We start from the raw sequence: 19,358 nt of genomic DNA, 5'->3' as shown, positions 1-19,358 counted from the left end.
TTATATATATATATATATATATATATATATATATATATATATATATATATATATATATATATATATATATATATATATATATATATATATATATATATATATATATATATATATATATATATACTTACTAGTATAGTTGATCACTTCACATATTATTTTTAGTATAGTGAAAAAACTAATAAAGTAATTAACACTTTAAAGCACTATATCCAAGTTCATGAAACAAATAAAACAGAAAACAACAACTGAAAAAAGAAAAACATAGTTATTTTCAGACTAAACTGGATGAGGGCGCTTTAAATTTCACCATTGGCCGTGACGCAACAACTGGGAAGGGCTTAACAAAAATGGCACCAAAAAGAAACTCGTATCCTGCAGGTTCCAAACCGCAAGTTGTAAAATATGCAGCCAAAACAGTAATCGAGCAGCAGAAAGAAAGTTTGGAGTTAGTGAGAAACTTGTAAGGGATTGGCGAAAAGTGGAGGTTACTCTTAGCGAAATGAAGAAAACAAAAAAAGCTAATCGCCGGCTAAAAGCTAAGTGGCCACAGCTCGAAGAACGAGTTTGTACATGGGTGCTTGAACAACGTTCTGCTGGGAGAGGCCCATCAACAGTGCATTTGCGTCTCCACGCCCAGGTATTTGCCAAAATCATGAAAATAAATGACTTTGTAGTGGGAGGATCTTGTTGTTATCGCTTCATGCAACGCAAAGGCCTCTCAATCCATGATCAGGTGCTTGCCAAGGAGATGAATTTAAAAGATTTTCAAGGTGGACCTGCTTGGTGTTATTGCTTCATGCAACGCAATCGCCTCTCTATCAGAGCAAGAACATCGCTGTCCCAATCACTTTCAGCAAATTTCCAAGTAAAGACCGTCTGTTTCTGTGAGTTCATTAAGAAGCATGTAAGTGAGCACAACGTGACACCGGATCTTATTATTAACATGGACGAGATCCCCCTCACGTTTGACATTCCCATGGGCCGAAGTGTTGCAGAAAAAGGGCAGAGGAGTGTTAATGTACAAACAATTGGTCATGAAAAATCACACTTGACAAGTGGGGCTAGTATGTTGCGGAGATGGCTCAAAATTGCCACCAATGGTCATTTTTAAACGAAAAACTATGCCAAAAATCCAATCCCCCTCAGTGACTGTCGCCGTAAATGAGAAAGGGTGGATGGATCAAGAAATTATGAACTTGTGGCTTAGGAAGTGCTACATTAGGCGTCCGGATGGCTTCTTCAGAGCGAACAAAGCTCTGCTTGTGATGAACAGCATCCGAGCGCACATCACGCCACAGATAAAAAATACATTTAAAAAACTCAACTCCATACCTGCCATCATCCCTGGAGGCTGCACTAAAATACTCCAGCCACTTGACGTCTCAGTGAAAAGGAGCTTTAAAGCAGTTCTGCGTAACCTGTGGGAGCAGTGGATGATGGACGGAGAGCACAGCTTCACGGCAACCGGGAGAATGCGACGTGCAACATTCCTGGACGTCATTGGATGGATTGACAAAGCATGGGCTTCGGTTACACTCAAAACCATTCTGTCAGGATTCAGAAAAGCTGGAATAAGTGCAAATGAAACTAACGAGGAGTCTGACGTCAGCGACGGAGATGACGAAGGGCCCCACGTACCACCGGCATCAGTAACGGCGTTTGTCAGTGACACGGAGGATGAAGAGTTTGAAGAATTTAATGATTTGAAGGAACACAGAAGGTTTGAAAAAGTTGCTATTTATGTTATAGTTATTTGATATATTTTATTTCATGTAGCAATTTGTATATGTTTTTATCGTTACAGTTCAGTAGTTGTTGCCTAGTTGAACTCTTGTTAAATAAAGAGCCGTTTATCAAACCCACGGCTTTGCTTGTACTTTCTTAACGCTACAATATAGTTAAATAGTAGATCTGTGGAATAACGACAAGGCTGACGTCAGTGTGCACGCGCAGCGTTTTTGACGAAGGACGAGGAATTTGATCAATGGATTTAATGATTTGGAGTGACACCGATGGTTTGATAATATTGTTTTAATATGATAGTTATTTGAAATATACTTTATATATCGTTCTATGGTATTGTGGAATAATTAGAAAAGCAATTTACAACGGGTCTGACGTGAGCATATGCGGCGCATACGCGGCATTGTTTACATAAAGCACAATCGATGGATTTAATGAATTGGACTGACAGATGGTTTGATAAATGTGTTATTTATGTAATACTTACTTGAATGTTACATCAGGCCCGTTCTCAGCTCCTCGTTTGTGTATATGTCACGTTAGCATACTGTATCGTTTAGCCTGTTGTTGCTCGTTCATGTCTGTTCTTGGTGTCGGATTTTGGCAAATAAATTTGCCCCAAAAGTGCGTCTTATACTCCGGAGCGACTTATATATGTTTTTTTTCACGTTATCGTGCATTTTATGGCTAGTGCGACTCATACTCTGGAGCGATTTATAATCCGAAAATTACGGTAGGTGTGTCAGATCATTTTGCCTGACCCTGTATATATTGCTGTGTTGCTTTATTCTGTTCATTGATGCCACATAAAAATGGTGACCTCGACGTGATGTTTTGGGGATTTTGTGACTTGCTCTGCACTCTACATTACAAACCCGTTTGGGACACATAAAGGGGAACCCTTTTTCAATAAATCTCCTGGCTGCTTCGTAATATTGTGGAGTGGGAGCACGGCCGAAACTAGTGACAAGTTGCTGGAATCTCCATGTTCGGAAATCTTGATTGTAAATATGTGTGGATACCCAGGAATTGTGATTGGATGAGATGTCTGAATTGTGAGGAAATTGTGAGAGAACTTCCCATCTGATCAGCGGGAGATTTGAGGAGTCTCGTGTGACAAGAGATGGGTGCCAAGAGCGGCTTCAACAATGAACGCCTAGGGACGTTCATAATGTAAACATAGTAAAAATAACATTAACAATAATGTGGGTGGCTTGAGAGCAATATTTGAACCTATGAAACGCAGGGTTAAGTAGTTGCTTCACGAAAATCGCTCACTACTATGTGCTACGAGGCAGGCAGCATACATAATTGTGCAGAATTTGTACTTGTGTTTCTCAAGCGATTCACGGCATCACAGGGTGGGGAGTTATTGGTAACTCCTGTATCAGCGGTCACTGTCTTTCAAACGATTCATGGCTAAATAACGTGAGGACGTCCCGATAGCTTTCCTGTATCATACTGTCAGTCACTCTCGCTCCTGCATTCCTCCTCTAAGCACGCTTCATTACGCTCAGTCACAAGTTGTTACAATACTTGCAACAATGCCCCAAAGTTTAAAATGACTTCTTTACCAGGATCCGACTTCATTATAGCCCAAGGTAGAATTAAATCTAAGTCAGTTTTTGCGGTGTAATAATAATACGATACGCATATATGCAAAATATGGCAAACAGCCATTAAGACTTAAATACATTGTGTGAAAACTCTGCATTCACCTGACAGTGTGATGGAATATTTGGACAATGAGCAAACATTTAACGCTTGCGCTTGCCTGCGACTAGAACCATGGAGATAAAACTGCCGACTTGCTGTGTTGTGTTGTTTTACCCAATTTTATTGCATCCCCAAACGCAGCCCAAGGAGCAGATTGTTGGTTGTCTTAGAGAAATGTGGTCTAATTGTTGTTTGATGAGTGAATGAGAGTGTTTCACTAGTATGGGTGTGAGACGTAATCCTGAATTTTATTTGTGACGGCCCCTAGAGTTTGGGCACATGTAGCCTTACCTTCATCTCTTGTGTAATCTTCGCCAGAATGAGGTTCAAATAAATAATCACCAGTAGCCAATTCGAACGCCTGAAATATTCAAAACACAAACACTCATGATTCTTTGAATGTGTATGCGCAGTTCATTGTGTGCTGCGCGTATCTGATCGTGAGTGTACCATGCAGGCGACGCTCCAGATGTCAGCTGGCGGTCCATACTCAGCTCCAATCAGAACCTCCAGGGAACGGTACTGTCTTGTCTGAATGTCTTCAGTAAAATGCTTGTGCTGTGTGGAGGAGACAGAGTGGGCATAAGCGGTGTGAGTGATCATTTTTCATAAAGATGTTGTGATGCCGAAAGTACAGAATGTTAGCACATTAAGAGTCTCACCACCCAGCAAGCATTTCCTAGATCAGCAATCTTCACTCGCAGCTTGTTGGCGTTTTGAGGGTCAAGAGGACTGATGACAAAGTCTGATGCGCGTAACACTGTTACCACACACCGAGACACACATTGACAAGTAGTATCTTTTTTTTCAAAATTAGATTGTTGTAATGTTGTGTACTGTTCAATTGACCTTTCGCTAAGCCACACCCAAACAGACTGGCCAATTGCAGCAGAAAAAAACAGAAGCCTGACATTCCTAGAAGCACTGTGAAATTCACCAGGGTTTTGTTTTTTTGTTTTGTGATTAATAGATGTGCTTGGGGCAGCTGCACAAGAATATGAGTCGTACATCGAAGGGAAATGTTTTTTTTTCCTTTTTAGTACCCCAGTGTAAGCCAGATAAACGCAAACTCTGGTTATCCAAATCGACATTTGAATCACGCAGTCATTTGAATCGCTCACAGGGTAAAAAATTTTTCAAAAATGATTACCTTATCTGTAAAATGATCTGAGGTTCTCTCAAAAATGCTAATGTTGGTAAAACTTCAATCTGATAAACTAATCGGTATGTACACACTTTTGATTGCAATATTCTCATAGACCTATAGTTTTTTGCTTTTGAATGACTGCACATTCCAAACGATGCTTCGAATAGCAATAAAATTTTTTCCAAAAATCAGTTTTAATTGTCTCTTAGTCGAGATTTGCCATTTCAACATACTGTAGTTGATCACACTGAGATCTTGTGCCGTCTTTGCTTGAACAGCACATTTTTCAGTGGCAAACAAAGGCTATAGAAAAATGAAAAGATAAGTAGATACATTTGCAAGTAGAAAATTGCTAAAACTCAATAAGCATTGTAAAAGTAAAGAGAGGACTGACAAAGTTGCCCTATAACGTGAATGCTGTGTTAGCCTAGCATTTAAATTTGGTTAACTTGAGTGGATGCACTGCACACAGTCTACTTGGGTTGAAATTTAAAACTGATTTGAAACCAAGGCCTTACCAAAACAAAGGGAGTGCAGACGGTTTAATGCTTACGCCACATTCAGACCAAATGTGAAATATCGTAATGTGTTGTTTGTTTCATTTGTTTTAACGAGGAGGTGACTTCACTGCAGGTTGCTTTAACAAGACAAAGAGAGGAGCACTCCTCTTTGGGGGAAAAAAAAAAAACACATCGTCAGTCAATCTGGTGACCGGCGATGATTGAGCTGGCTGTAAAAAGGTATCTTGGTTTTAAAATTTTAAACAATTTGATCTACTAACAAGATATTCTGACTTCTTTGCTCTGAATCATAATTTTGTATCGTCTGTAAAGGAAGGTGGCTGTGTTGTATACCTCTCTGTAGAGCAAAATGATTTTGGATGTTTTATATGAGAATCTTTTTTTTTCCCCAGCCCTCCTATCGTCTTCAAATAAAAAAACAAATTGGTCCTTGGGTTCGTTTGACCACAGAAAAGTTTACCTTCAGAAAATTGTTTACAGAATTCTATAGCCCAAGTGTGAAAGACACTTTGTTTGTTGAATACATAAATAAGCCCATGAAAATCATTGAGCTGACATCTGTATCACCACCATCAGGTCAAATCTTTATATCCATCCATCCATCCATCCATCCGCTTATCCGGGGTCTGGTCGCAGAGGCAGCAGCTTTAGGAGGAACTCCCAGACTTCCCTCTTCCCGGCCACTTCGCCCAGCTCATCCCCGGGGATCCCAAGACGTTCCCAGGCCACCTGAGAGACATATTCTCTCCAGCACGTCCTGGGTCATCCACGGGGTCTCCTGCCGGTGGAAAATTCCCGGAACACCTCTCCAGGGAGGCGTCCAGGAGGCATCCTAATGAGATACCCGAGTCACCTCATCTGGCTCCTCTCAATGTGGAGGCGCAGCACCTCTACTCCGAGTCTCTCCCGAATGACGGAGCTTCTTAGCCTATCTCTAAGCGAGAGCCCGGACACCCTACGGATAAAACTCATTCCGTCTGCTTGGATCCAGGATCTCATTCTTTCGGTCACGACCCATAGCTCGTGACCATAGGTGAGGGTAGGAGCGTAGATCGACCGGTAAATTGAGAGCTTAGCTTGTGGGTCAGCTCTTTCTTCACCACGACGGACCAATACAGAATCTGCATTGCAGCCGACGCTGCACCGATCCGCCCGCCAATCTCACGCTCCATCCTGCCCTCACTCGTGAACAAGACCCCAAGATAATTGAACTCCTCCATTTGGAAGAGGATCTCATCCCTGATCTGGAGAGGGCATTCCATCCTTTTCCAACCGAGGACTATGGATTCAGATTTGGAGGTGCTGACTCTCATCCCGACCGCTTCACACTCGGCTGCGAACCGCTTCAGTGAGAGCTGGATATCACGGCTTGAAGAAGCCAACAGCACCCCGTCGTCTGCAAAAACCAGAGATGCAATGCTGAGGTCCCCAAACCGGACACCCTCAACGCCTCGGCTGCGCCAAGAAATTCTGTCGATTAAAGATTTGAACAGAATCGGTGACAATAGATTGGTGTCCTGGTGTCTTGTCCAACACTCACTGGGATTGAATCTGACTTACTGCTGGAAATGCGGACCAAACTCTGGGATCGATGATACAGGGACCAAACCGCCCTTAACAGTTGGCTCAACATCCTGTACTCCCGAAGCACCCTCCACAGAACCTCCCGAGGGACACGGTCAAACTCCTTCTCCAAGACCACAAAACACATGTGGACTGGTTGAGCGAACTCCCATGCCCCCTTGAGGATCCTGCCGAGGGTATAGAGCTGGTCCACTGTTCCACGGCCAGGATGAAAACCACACTGCTCCTCCTGGTTTGACCTCCCGACGGACCCTCCTCTCCAGCACCCTTGACTAGACCTAACCAGAGAGGCTGAGGAGTGTGATTCCTCTGTAGTTGGAACACATACCCCGGTCCCCTTTCTTAAAGAGGGGTACCCAATGTCCACACAATGTTGCAGAGACGTGTCAGCCAGGACAGCCGCACAACATCTAGAGTCTTTAAGAACTCCGGGTGGATCTTTTGGACCCCTGGGGCCTCACCCTTGGGGAGTTTTTCAACTGCCTCAGTGACTTTGACCCCTGAGATTGGAGAGTCCACCTCAGAGTCTCCAGGCCCTGCTTCCACAATGGAAGGTGTGTCGGTGGAATTGAGGAGATCTCATATTATAGATCTAATATTCTCTCCACTGACTCACGACGTCCCAAGTCGAAGTCAGCAGCATGGCATCTCCATTGGAAAGAGTGTTGACGGTGCACTGCTTTTCCCGAGACGCCGGATGGTGGACTAGAATTTCTTCGAAGCCGTCCGGAAGTTATTCTCCATGGCCTCGCCAAACTCCTCCTACGCCAGGGTTTTTGCCTCACCAACCGCAGAAGCCGCGTTCCGTTTGGCCATCCGATACCTGTCGGCTGCCTCCAGGGAGTTTCCAACCGTTATAGAATGTTAAGCAAGAACGTCTGGGTTTGCTCTTCCATGAGTTGTGATGTACATGTCTGGAGCCATGAGTTGTGATGTACATGTCTGGAGCCATGAGTCGTGATGTATATGTCTGGAGTCATGAGTCGTTAAGCAAGAATGTCCTGGATTTGAATAATGACCCCATTGAGAGGTCTATACTGCTCGCCTTAAGTAATAACATCTGGGTTTTCTGCGATCATGTGTTCAACTGACTGCTGTGAACAAATGAGAAGCTATACATTTGTGTAAACCGCACCCATTTTATCTACTCAATAAAAAAATAAAAAGCGGCCAGCCTGAAGAAGGGCACGGTTTTTGAGCAACACTTGCTGTTGTTTGATCACCGTCCTGTTGCAAAAGCTGTAGCCATTGAAGACAACTCTTTGCCTCTGTGAAATTCTTTGTGAATCTTGAAGACCCAACACGTAATCCTACCCGAAGGTGGAGGGAGGCTACCCTCTCGTTTACCGGGATGAACCCCAGTGTGCAGGCGCACAGCCGAGGGGCAAAGGGTATACCCACACCTGCTCGACAGCCTCTCACCGTGGGCAGCTCCAGAGTGGAAGAGAGTCCAGCCCCTCTCGAGAGGGCTTGTACTAGAATCCAAACTGTGTGTGGAGGCAAGTCCAACTAGACATTTTCTGCCTCACACACCAGCTCGGGCTCCTTTCCAGCCAGAGAGGTGACATTCCATGTCCCTAGAGCCAACCTCTGCAGCCGGGGATCAGACCGCCAAGGTTCCCATCCTTGGCCGCCGCCCAGCTCACTATGCACCCGACCCCTTCGGCCCCTCACACAGGGGGTGAGCCCATGGGAAGGGCGACCCATGTTCCCTTTTCGGGCTGTGCCCGGCCAGGCCTCATGGGCGAAGGCCCGGCCGCCAGACGCTCGCCTTCGAGCCCCACCTCCAGGCCTGGCTCCGGAGAGGGGCCCTGGTGACCCACGTCCGGGCGAGGGAAAACTATGTCCATATATTTCATTCTTCATAAGGGGTCTTTTGAGCCATGCTTTGTCTGGCCCCTCACCTCGGACCCTTTTGCTCTGGGTGTCCCTACCAGAGGCACGAAGCTCCAGACAACATGGCTCCAAGGATCATTGGGACATGCAAACCCCCTCCACCACGATAAGGGGACGACAAATCTATATACTCGAATTAATTTGATTTAATACAAATCTTGTCAAATTTATCTCTCAACTATCTGGTTTTGGTGATGATAGAATATGACCTATGCATATGACTTGTTTTTTCATCTAATTTTTGAATTATATTTGTGGCAAATTACTGTAACATATTATTCACCCCTCTTCTTTGATTATCAGGGCTTGGGACGCTCTGATTTACTCTGTTTCACCTTCCCTAACATTCTAACCTTCCTTTTAAGCAGTTCCTCAGACAGGGCATAAGATGTGAAAAGATTATCACATGTTATGTCCATGCAATCCTTCAGCCATATCAAGCACAACCCTTGTGGCTGGGGTTTCATTCAGTTGCTTTGCTGGCAAATCGCGCATGTACACCTGCATATTTCAGGCAAAGCTAGAGTGTCCATCACATGCTGCCCATATTTTGAAGCCATATTTGGCTGGTGTACTAGACATATATTGTCGGTAGGAAAGCGCCCACAAAACGCATCTAAGCACTCTACAGTCACTTTGGGGCCTGGATTATAAACAAGGGTAAATGCAGGCTCTATTTGTCCTACACATCCCTTATTGCTGTAAGTTCGTTATATTCTCGCTGGTCTGTCTTGTTCATTTGTCATTGAAGCATATGACACGGGATAAAACATGGAATGTCTTCAGAGACATGGAGGCTGAAAGTATTGCTCTTCGATTCATTCCAAAGGCTTGCTGTTGCTTCACCTTTTGATTTGTAAAGCCCTGTCAAAATTAGCAAGCCGATGTAGGGTTCCAAGTAAACTAAAACCAAGTCTTTCCAACTCATCGGTTTTATATAGCGCTTTTCTAGACACTCAAAGCCGCTTTACATACACAATTACAACAGATTATCATGATAAAAATCGTGACCAATTTATACACTATGTACAAAAAAGCTGCGTTAGCTTAGCTCAGGCGCCGCGCGGCTAGTTGGCGTGGGCCATGTGCGTGTTGTCGCTGAAGAAGTTGAGCATGGTCTGCACCAGCTTGGGCAGGTCGTAGTCCCCAAACACTCACTTCCCCTCTAAATTTGGCATCCCAAGACCAATATTTCTGTTTATGGTGTCACGGAGAGCAAATTTTTCAAGACGGCATTTTCAGAGACAGGCAGATAGCAGTATACTCAATGAGGAATGATTTCGATAGAGGTCTGCCATGCATGCTTTTATATGTTTGCACCTCCCTGATTTGCCATGAAATGTGAGTACAGGACACACACACGCGCACGAACGAACGCACGCACGCACGCACGCACGCACGCACGCACGCACGCACGCACGCACGCACGCACGCACACACACACACACACACACACACACACACACACACACACACACACACACACACACACATTCATGCCAATGGCGTGGGAAATCTCACTGATAGAGAGGTTTTAACAGCTAAAACACCTTGGGGTCAAATTTACCCCAGAGGACGACCAATACGTGCTTATAATACGGAAGAGGATTAGGGCCAGTGAAGAAAAAAAACAAAAAAAAAAACGAGGGGTGACAGGATTCTGACTTTATTCTCAGAATTCTGACTTTAAAGTCGGAATTCTGAGAATAAAGTTCTGACTTTATTCTCAGAATTCCGACTTTAAAGTCAGAATTCCCCATTTCTGACTTTAAAGTCAGAATTCTGACTTTATTCTCAGAATTCTGACTTTAAAGTCGGAATTCTGACTTTATTCTCAGAATTCCGACTTTAAAGTCAGAATTCTGAGAATAAAGTCAGAATTCTGACTTTATGGCGTGGGGTGGCGGAGGGAAAGTCAGTGTGGTGTGGTTTTGACCAGAGAGGACATTATGTCGTCAACGAGTGACTTTTTGCGTGCCAGAGGATTGCCGGAGGACATTTCACTCTTGGAGGAGCAGGGGGTGAGTAAATAAAGCATTGTGTTCATTTTGGTGACTGTTGCGTATATAACTGGCTCCGTGTAGCATGTAGCTCCGTTGCTAATTGATAGCTCTTGACGGGATGCGCTGCATTTACACGTAAAGAAGCATAATGCTATTTTTGATCATTCAGGAGTCAGTTTCATTCAACCGATGACGTAATGCACGATTATATATATATATATATATATATATATATATATATATATATATATATATATATATATATATATATATAGTTTCCTTAAACCGATGACGTCATGTACGATTATAAATATACATATATATACATACACGTCACGGCAACGTCACAAAGCGTCGGTAAAACACCGCGACTCGCGCCATAAACTATGCCTTGCTGATTGTGGCCGGCAACCTTAAATTTAACTCAATACACTGATCACACTGTTGTTTAAGAGTAGTGATTCTACGTGCCACAATTCAAGGTTACATCATTTCAAGTATAATCATGCACACCTTTATTTACTCACTGGATGAGACTTGTTTAGTGATGTTACACCTGACATCGTATCAGGAGTGAGAACATTATTATTTAAATAAAACAACTTTGTACAATAAGCATACTGTCATAAAGTCATGTTTTCAAAATGCCCACTGTTGTGTTTGACAAATTGTAATTATTTTTACTTTGTTGTGCAGATAAAGTGACTGATGGAGGGTGCAACTCAACCAGTGCCTGAAAAGCCGGATTTGGATGACTTAATCAAACTATGCTTTAGACTTGCATTCAGTAACAAGGAAATACTTGCAGTTTTAGCACATAATGCTCAGACTACTATAAGTATTCGGACTCTGAAGAGAACTTGTAAAAGACTTGGTCTGTTCCGAAGAAAGAATCAGTCGAACCTGGAAGATGTGTTGGCTTTTGTCCAGCATGAAATCCTGACTTGTGGCCAGATGCAAGGTTATCGTTGGCTTCATCTACGTGCGATTCAAAAAGGATTTCTTATTCTTAATGACCCAAATTTTCCGGAATAATTCATTGCAAAATTGAATTGCTTTTTAACTATGCTTACCTGATCTATGCTTATTCTTTTCCATTTGTGACTAACAAAAACAAAGATGTTACATTTTGCTTGAAATGTCCTGAAATTGACTGCTTAAATATGTATTAATGTATTACTTGTATATAAAAAATTGTGTCTTTCCATAGAAGGCATCTGTACAACATTACAATACTTTATTTTTATATACCAACATTCAGGTACAGTCAGGAAATACATAGTGGATGAAGAGTGAGTTTATTGAATGCAATAAAATATTACGACTGTTTATTACAGAAGCATTCACTTAATACAATGTAGCTGCTGAAAACAACCATACAATGGTTATGCATAACATCTTGGGTCATTTTAATAAAGCCCTAGAATTTTTATATAACTGGAACATAATACCAAATGCAAGCTGTTTCTATAAAATTCTAAAAACAGTGAAGGAATGAATACAAAGTTTGTTTCTATTTGACCAATAACAGTGAACAAAATATGTTGTGTTGATGCAACTTACAACGGATAATTAACGGAGTTATGGTTATTGACAGAATTAAACAATATCCATGACCCAGATATTGCTTTCGAGAACGGCATTGAATTCTGATCGGAAGTCTGGGAAATTTTCATAGCTGTCAGCAATGCACAAAACCTTTCCACACGTGTGCCCCACTGGTCTTCTACTAAACTCTGTCATTTGTTGAAACTCCACAAGGATGGTGTCGGTGACAATAAGATCAGATCCAGTGCAAAACCGGAGAAATATCTGAAGCTTGAGTTCATCCAACTCTCTGATGAACCTTTTCAGATGATTTACCACTTCCTTCTGCGTTGAGGTTAAATAATTTGGAAATTTCAGCAGTTGGCAGACCTTTTTGGAAGTAGGTTGCAAGTCAGAGCACAACTTGTTAAGTGCGTCAGGACTTATGAAGTCATGGTGAAAAGTAACCTCCCTCCAGCAGTCAATAACAAACATGGGCTTTTGGACAAGCTCTTTGTGCGCTATTTCCTGCAGTATTGTGGGAAAGGTTTCAGGTGTGATTCTCTTTCTACACCCGTAGCTATCAAGAACTTCCACAAGATCATCTTGGTCCACTTCTGAAAAGTCCTTCATTGCGTCCATCAAAACGTCACGCTCCTGGCTGCTCACAAACTGCAGAAAGTGGGCCCTTGGATCACTGTAGACACAGTTGAAAAGCACTTGCTCGAGGAAAGGAAACGCAAGTTTGTTTGGGAAATAGCAACAATCTTGGTAACCTTTTATAAGTATTCTCCCAACTGCTTTCCACTTTGCTGCAGAAAAATCATGACGGATAAATGGCACTTTAATTGATGTACCAAGGATGCATCGGTCATAGAATTCCTGCCAGAAACAGGTGAGAACATCTCTCAGTACTCCAGACCCAACACCTGTTTCTTCTCTATCATCTGGGAGTATGCGTTTCACACTGAGTGGTTTGTTCAATATTTCTTCTTTACAGAATGCTCTTATCATATCATTCAATGTGTCAGTGGAGTGGACAGTTATAGTCAACACATCCTGTGGATCAGGTGGATTGAGGGGCATAGCAGGACCACCGTAGATCATTGTGACTTCTGTATCTTCTATTGTGTCATATGTGGGACCAAAAGTAATTTCTGAATCAACAGAAATGTTGAATGGCTGGTAGACTTCATTTGAATAAACAGAGACCTCGTCACTTTCTGCGGCATTGTATTCACTGCCACTGACAGACGTAACTTCCTCGTGTGTGTGGACATCATCTTGGTTGTCTTTTGGTCTTGTTGCAATGTAAAAACGCAACAATGTTAGCTTTGCAGCCTCGTACATATAGCCGATGGAATGGCAGGTGTCATCACTGAGGCAGTTTTGTTTGAAATCCCAAACCTCAAACTCAAAGTCCAATTGTGATCCTTTGGGAGAAATTCCATCTGGGAAAAATAGTTTTTTTCCTTCCTTGAGAATGTCTTTCAACCCAGCTTCTGTGGACATTTGAAGTTTTCTGGTACCCCCTCCCTGCTTCTCCCTTACCTGTTTGGTTATCTTTCCATCACTGTGTATCCATTCGATTGCAATATTTCTCGTTGTTTTCTGCTTCTTTGTCTCTTGTGGTTGTGTCTTTGAGGTGGTGTCCTCTTTGTCACTATCTTTCCTGAGTTTCATTTTTTCACGTAGTTTTTCTACAAGTCCGTTTTTTCTTTTGGATGTAGGCTGTTTCGTCTTGCAAAAATTAAAGAGTGCAATCCGGTCTCCATAGCGAGGGATGTAATTGGCAAGAGTGGCATCGTCCATCAGTGTGATGACATCACTGTCAATCTGCACGATGATAGAAAAAAAAAATCCATCACACAGAATCACTTAATTTGAAAGAATGAAGCACAAATATAATACTTATTGTAAATCAAATCCACACTCGACAAACATGTTGCAACTGTTTAATCTTTAGGAATTTATTAAGCCACATTTATACCTGAAGTCTGTGTTTTTTTATTTCATTTTATACACTACTTCAATCATCAGTTCACTTAATGTGAGTGTGTACATACTTAAAATGAGCTAGAGTTGGATTGTGGTATGGAGTCAGCAAAGCATAAGGGGTTTGATGCCGCGAGTCGCGGTGTTTTACCGACGCTTTGTGACGTTGCCGTGACGTGTATGTATGTATGTATATGTATATTTATAATCGTACATGACGTCATCGGTTTAAGGAAACTATGTATATACATATATATACATTTATAATCGTACATTACGTCATCGGTTGAATGAAACTGACTCCTGAATGAACAAAAATAGCATAATGCTTCTTTACGTGTAAATGCGACGCATCCCGTCAAGAGCTATCAATTGGCAACGGAGCTACATGCTACACGGAGCCAGTTATATACGCAACAGTCACCAAAATGAACACAATGCTTTATTTACTCACCCCCTGCTCCTCCAAGAGTGAAATGATGTCCTCCGGCAATCCTCTGGCACGCAAAAAGTCACTCGTTGACGACATAATGTCCTCTCTGGTCAAAACCACACCACACTGACTTTCCCTCCGCCACCCCACACCATAAAGTCAGAATTCTGACTTTATTCTCAGAATTCTGAGAATAAAGTCAGAATTCTGAGAATAAAGTCAGAATTCCGACTTTAAAGTCAGAATTCTGAGAATAAAGTCAGAATTCCGACTTTAAAGTCAGAATTCTGAGAATAAAGTCAGAATTCCGACTTTAAAGTCAGAATTCTGAGAATAAAGTCAGAATTCTGACTTTAAAGTCAGAAATGGGGAATTCTGACTTTAAAGTCGGAATTCTGAGAATAAAGTCAGAATTCTGACTTTAAAGTCAGAATTCCGACTTTAAAGTCAGAATTCTGAGAATAAAGTCATAATTCTGACTTTAAAGTCAGAATTCTGACTTTAAAGTCAGAATTCTGAGAATAAAGTCAGAATTCTGAGAAAAAAAGCCAGAATCCTGTCACCCCTCGGTTTTTTTTTCTTCACTGGCCCTAATCCTCTTCCGTACTTATATGTGTTTAGTACTTTGAAAAAATATCATCGTAAAAAAAATATCCTAAATCAGTTGTTCCCATGAATTAAAAAAAAGCTATAAAACGTGAACCAAAAAAATAAAAGTCAACTAATATTTTTTAAATGATGAACATTGAATGGGCGCTTCTTCCGGGGACTCCATTCTTCTACTGGGTGACTTCAATGCTCACGTGGGCAATGACAGTGAGACCTGGAAGGGCGTGATTGGGAGGAACGGCCCCCCCGATCTGAACCCGAGCGGTGTTCTATTGTTGGACTTCTGTGCTCGACACGGATTTTCTATAATGAACACCATGTTCAAACATAAGGGTGTCCAGGTGTGCACTTGGCACCAGGACACCCTAGGCCACGGTTCGATGATCGACTTTGTAGTCGTGTCATCGGATTTGCGGCCGCATGTTTTGGACACTCGGGTGAAGAGAGGGGCGGAGCTGTCAACTGATCACCAAATACTGTATCAACTGTGACATCAACTTTGCCCAGCGACTACGCTGTTTTTACTATTTGTTAAATAGATTGCATTACATCACATTAGAGTTCAAAACCCACACATGAAAATGAAAAATGTAAAAAGAAGCGGATTGAAGAATGAACTTTCTGACTTCACATTAACCTTTTCACATTTAAATAATACGATCAGCAACTTCCATTATTATTCCTACACTTATACATTAACCATTGCTAATAGGAACAAAAGATTCAATTAATACTATGGTCTGATGTTTAGGCCATGTCGCTAAACTTTCCTTCAGGCCATAATGCTAAGCCTTCGGTTTCTGTTTGAAGCAGTTTGATTATAGATTTGAATGTTTTTCATGTTATGATGTCGTTGTACTACGTTCATTTTGTCTTCACTTATAGATTATTTTACTGGTTCTTTTATCACAGACAAATTATTTAGGTTGATTTACCTGACATGTTTCAGCATGGAAGTACACGCCAAAACATGTCAGGTAAATCAATAATTTGTCTGTGATAAAAGAACCAGTGAAATAATGTTATGATGTCATTTCCCGTCATGTTTGTGTTACTGCATACGTGAAAAGCTTCATTTAAATAAAATCACAAATCAAATCAAAATCACAAAATCTGCCAGAAAAATCACAATCCAACATTTTTCTTGAAAGTCTCTTCCACAGACCACAACAATATTGTATTCCCACATTGCTATTTCACAACATACGTTGTGTTCAGGTGTTTGTGTTTTTTAACTATATTTGGCTGCAGTATCTGCTCATGCGCATGCGTGTGATACATTTTGGATGCCAATTGGCTGTCACCTATGCAATGCCAAACGTTCACTTCAGTCCACGCGGGAGGAATGGACAAAGGAGCAAAATTTCCGCTTTGAACGCTTCAATCACCCTGCCGGTCATATAAACGCAAGAACTGCAATGACTACAGTATATTTGAGAGAAGTGAAAGGTATGGGCCTCGGCGAAAGGTCAATCATTTTTCTAATTGGGAGGGTATTCTCACATTCTTGTCTACCAGAATATCCTGACTTTGTGGAGAGCGTTGATTCAGATGTGGCTGAGATCACAGAACTGGAGAGCCCTGACACACCGGAAGCAGGGCTGGAGAACCGCCCATGACCGAGGCCATTACAACTGTCCCCCAACAAAGAATAAGATGACAATGGGCTCACTTTGTCATAGGTTGCATTGCAGGAAGTGTTGCCGTTGAAGAATGGTGGGCCTGTGGAAGCAATATATTTTTTAATTAAATCCACAAGAATGTGCGTATGTATGTGATTGTGTGTGCGTGCATGTGTTAGGGCTTTGCGATATGGCCAAAACATCCTATCTCTATATATTTGCTAGATATCTTGATAATAATAAGAATATGTGCTTGTTTTGTGTGTGTGTGCACGCGTATGTGAACTGCATTACGTAATGATTTATCCAATTTGAAAAAAAAACGTTTACCCCTAGATTCCTATACATATTGCATTGTATGACTTTATTACCAACAAAAACATACTGGCAGTCAAGGAAGACGCGACTTGACAAAAGCCACATGAACGTTGATGCTCTTGGCCATTCATGTGAATAGACAGGTGAGGACGAGCAGCTTGTATATTTTCCCAACAAGCGCTGCTATTTCATCCATGGGCAATGGGGAAATCGAAAATATGTTCATGTTGTGGTGGACATTAGGACAATGCCTCTCACCCAAGCAGGCAGGCAGTTGGGGGAATGCTTAATTTTTTTGGCACAATATTGTCCTTGCTATGATTCACTTGTTGGCAATTTTGGATTAAATACGTTTTTTCACAGTCAACCGGGTGTGCTTCTTTCTGCCACAACATAATGTTCTGAAGCTCAATACAGGTATACCGTATATATTTTACAGTTTTCCGTAAATATTTTTGCAAATGTTGCTTACATGTACAAGTACAGTTGAACCCCAGAAGTTGACCGCCTCCGTAGTTGACGTATTCGTTTTTTGCTGAAGAATTTCAGGAAATCTTTGTCTCGGTTGTCGGATAAAGCTTCAGAAACTAACGTTAGTTGGCATTGTTGTTTAGCGGGTTTTAAACCATTGACACACCCGAGTGCAGTCGTGCGCGGCATGCTTCCAGAAAGCTGCCCCCGCAAGAATGCGAGATCATGGGGGTTCACGCTGAGAGTAGACTTCACGCGATAACAACCAGGTAAAAAGAGCTATTGTACATAGCTGGAAAGCTGCACCGGCGAGCCCACAAGATCACAGGGGTTCAAGTTGAAGAGTTTAGTTCACAACCATGCAAAAAGAGAGCTAAAGTATGTTACATTGAAGAAGCTGGACAGCGGATCTTTTCCAGCACAATCTTTAATGCGGGGCCTTTTAAGTAATGAACATATTCGCGAGATGCAACTCAGCTCAACTTCCATACTGGACAATGACACGTAGGTATTGTAAGAGAAGCAAATAGTAGGGGCCTTGGTGAAAGGTCAATCATTTTTCTGCATCACACTGTATTTGTAGACAATAGCTTGTGGAAGTTGCTTTAAAGGCGTAGAAAACGAGCCAAAAACTTCTCACATTCAGACTCTGTGAGCCGTGTTTATTAATTGACAAAATAACATTGAATGCGCATGACAGAAAAAGACGGCAACGCTAAACATCACCGGAACTCATAAAGGGACCGCAACTATAAATTTAATCAGAACGTCATAACATAGAACACACATATGATAAAGTGAATTATGTTGTCCTTGGAGAAAGCACTACACATGACCCCCCACAATTCACATTACATAAAACCTGAGAAAAGAAAAAAATCGATCATCACTGGCGTGGGGGGCGAATCAGATGTCCAGTGTAGCTCCGCTGAACGAGAGAAGGCGGAACCGCCCCCTCCGTGCCTGTCTGTAGGGCTCTCCTGTGGCATGGCCGAGGGGTAGGAGGAACGGGAAGAGGGGGTCTAGTCGGAGGCCGGCCCCGTTTTGGGGGTTGCGCCAAATCAACAGGCCTGGCCAGATCTAGGTGAGCTAGTTTTAGGCAGTTCACAGACACACACTCCGGCTTGCCCCCAATGTCTACCACAAAGTGCTTGTCCTCCGTTTCTACGATGCGGAAAGGGCTTTCGTAAGGCGGACGGAGAGGTCCGCGATGGCCGTCAACTCGAATAAAGACATAGCCATCAGACCGAAGGCCACTGGGGACATGAGAGTTTGGCAAACCATGGCAGGAGGTAGGAAGTGGAGCAAACAGCCTGGCATTGTCCAACATGCTGGAGTGTTGGAGTGCGGTGGACCAAGGGGTCATGGTGCTGGGGACGAACTCCCCGGGGACCTGTAGTGGCTGACCATAGACCAGCTCCACGGAGGAGTTCTAGAAGTCTTCCTTTGGTGCAGTCCTGATACCCAGCATGACCCATGGGAGCTTGTCAGCCCAGGAACTGTCCATCAGGCCGGCAAGCAGGGAGGCTGTGAAAACGTTCACAGAGGCCATTGCTCTGGGGGTGGTAGGCCGTGGTGCGAGTTTAACACCCAAGCTCCCTGCGACAGTGTTCCAAAGTTCAGAAGTGAGCTGAACGCCACGGTCTGAGGAGACACCCAGGTGCCAATAAACGGCCGTGCCATATCAGCTGATGTTATAGATGACAGAGGAACAGCCTCAGACCACCGTAGTGTCCTGTCGACCATGGTGAGCACGTGAGTGTAACCCTGCGA

General features: G+C 42.6%; 2 protein-coding genes and 1 long non-coding RNA gene across 7 annotated transcripts in view; 1 reads left to right on the top strand and 2 right to left on the bottom strand.

The window, feature by feature from the left end:
• The window catches only part of LOC147061389 (SRSF protein kinase 3-like), a 79,435-nt gene that overhangs the window by 7,220 nt on the left and 52,857 nt on the right, over positions 1 to 19,358 (bottom strand). For 3 of the 5 annotated variants that reach the window (XM_085910434.1, XM_085910439.1, XM_085910456.1), the window contains 4 exons: positions 16,678 to 16,896; positions 4,122 to 4,219; positions 3,910 to 4,017; positions 3,751 to 3,820 (listed from right to left, as the gene is read on the bottom strand). In XM_085910434.1, the coding sequence (XP_085766560.1) occupies positions 3,751 to 3,820; positions 3,910 to 4,017; positions 4,122 to 4,219; positions 16,678 to 16,896 (495 nt within the window). Of the gene's footprint in view, positions 1 to 3,750; positions 3,821 to 3,909; positions 4,018 to 4,121; positions 4,220 to 16,677; positions 16,897 to 19,358 lie in introns of those variants that run through there. The other 2 variants (XM_085910447.1, XR_015065904.1) reach the window with 2 other exon arrangements.
• Positions 326 to 17,952, top strand: LOC147061390 (uncharacterized). Its single transcript, XR_015065909.1, has 3 exons — positions 326 to 637; positions 3,917 to 3,978; positions 16,693 to 17,952. It is a non-coding gene; the product is annotated as an uncharacterized LOC147061390 (long non-coding RNA).
• Positions 10,990 to 14,732, bottom strand: LOC147061391 (uncharacterized). Its single transcript, XM_085910471.1, has 2 exons — positions 14,587 to 14,732; positions 10,990 to 13,973 (listed from the first exon to the last, which is right to left on the bottom strand). Exons 1-2 carry the CDS (start codon positions 14,659 to 14,661, stop codon positions 12,210 to 12,212), a joined length of 1,839 nt encoding a protein of 612 aa, XP_085766597.1. The 5' UTR covers positions 14,662 to 14,732; the 3' UTR covers positions 10,990 to 12,209.

Source organism: Syngnathus leptorhynchus, chromosome 1 (assembly GCF_054491065.1).
Source record: "Syngnathus leptorhynchus isolate UIUO chromosome 1, UIUO_Slep, whole genome shotgun sequence".
NCBI classification, from domain to species: Eukaryota; Metazoa; Chordata; class Actinopteri; order Syngnathiformes; family Syngnathidae; genus Syngnathus; species Syngnathus leptorhynchus.
The sequence above is the reverse complement of the archived record's forward strand: the minus strand, read 5'-3'. Positions and strand labels throughout refer to the sequence as shown.

Excerpts from the sequence above, each read along its gene's own strand:
- LOC147061391 (XM_085910471.1), bottom strand. The coding sequence starts at position 14,661 with ATGTCGTCAACGAGTGACTTTTTGCGTGCCAGAGGATTGCCGGAGGAC. Across the intron at positions 13,974-14,586 it reads CACTCTTGGAGGAGCAGGGG|ATTGACAGTGATGTCATCAC; the intron begins GTGAGTAAATAA and ends ATCATCGTGCAG.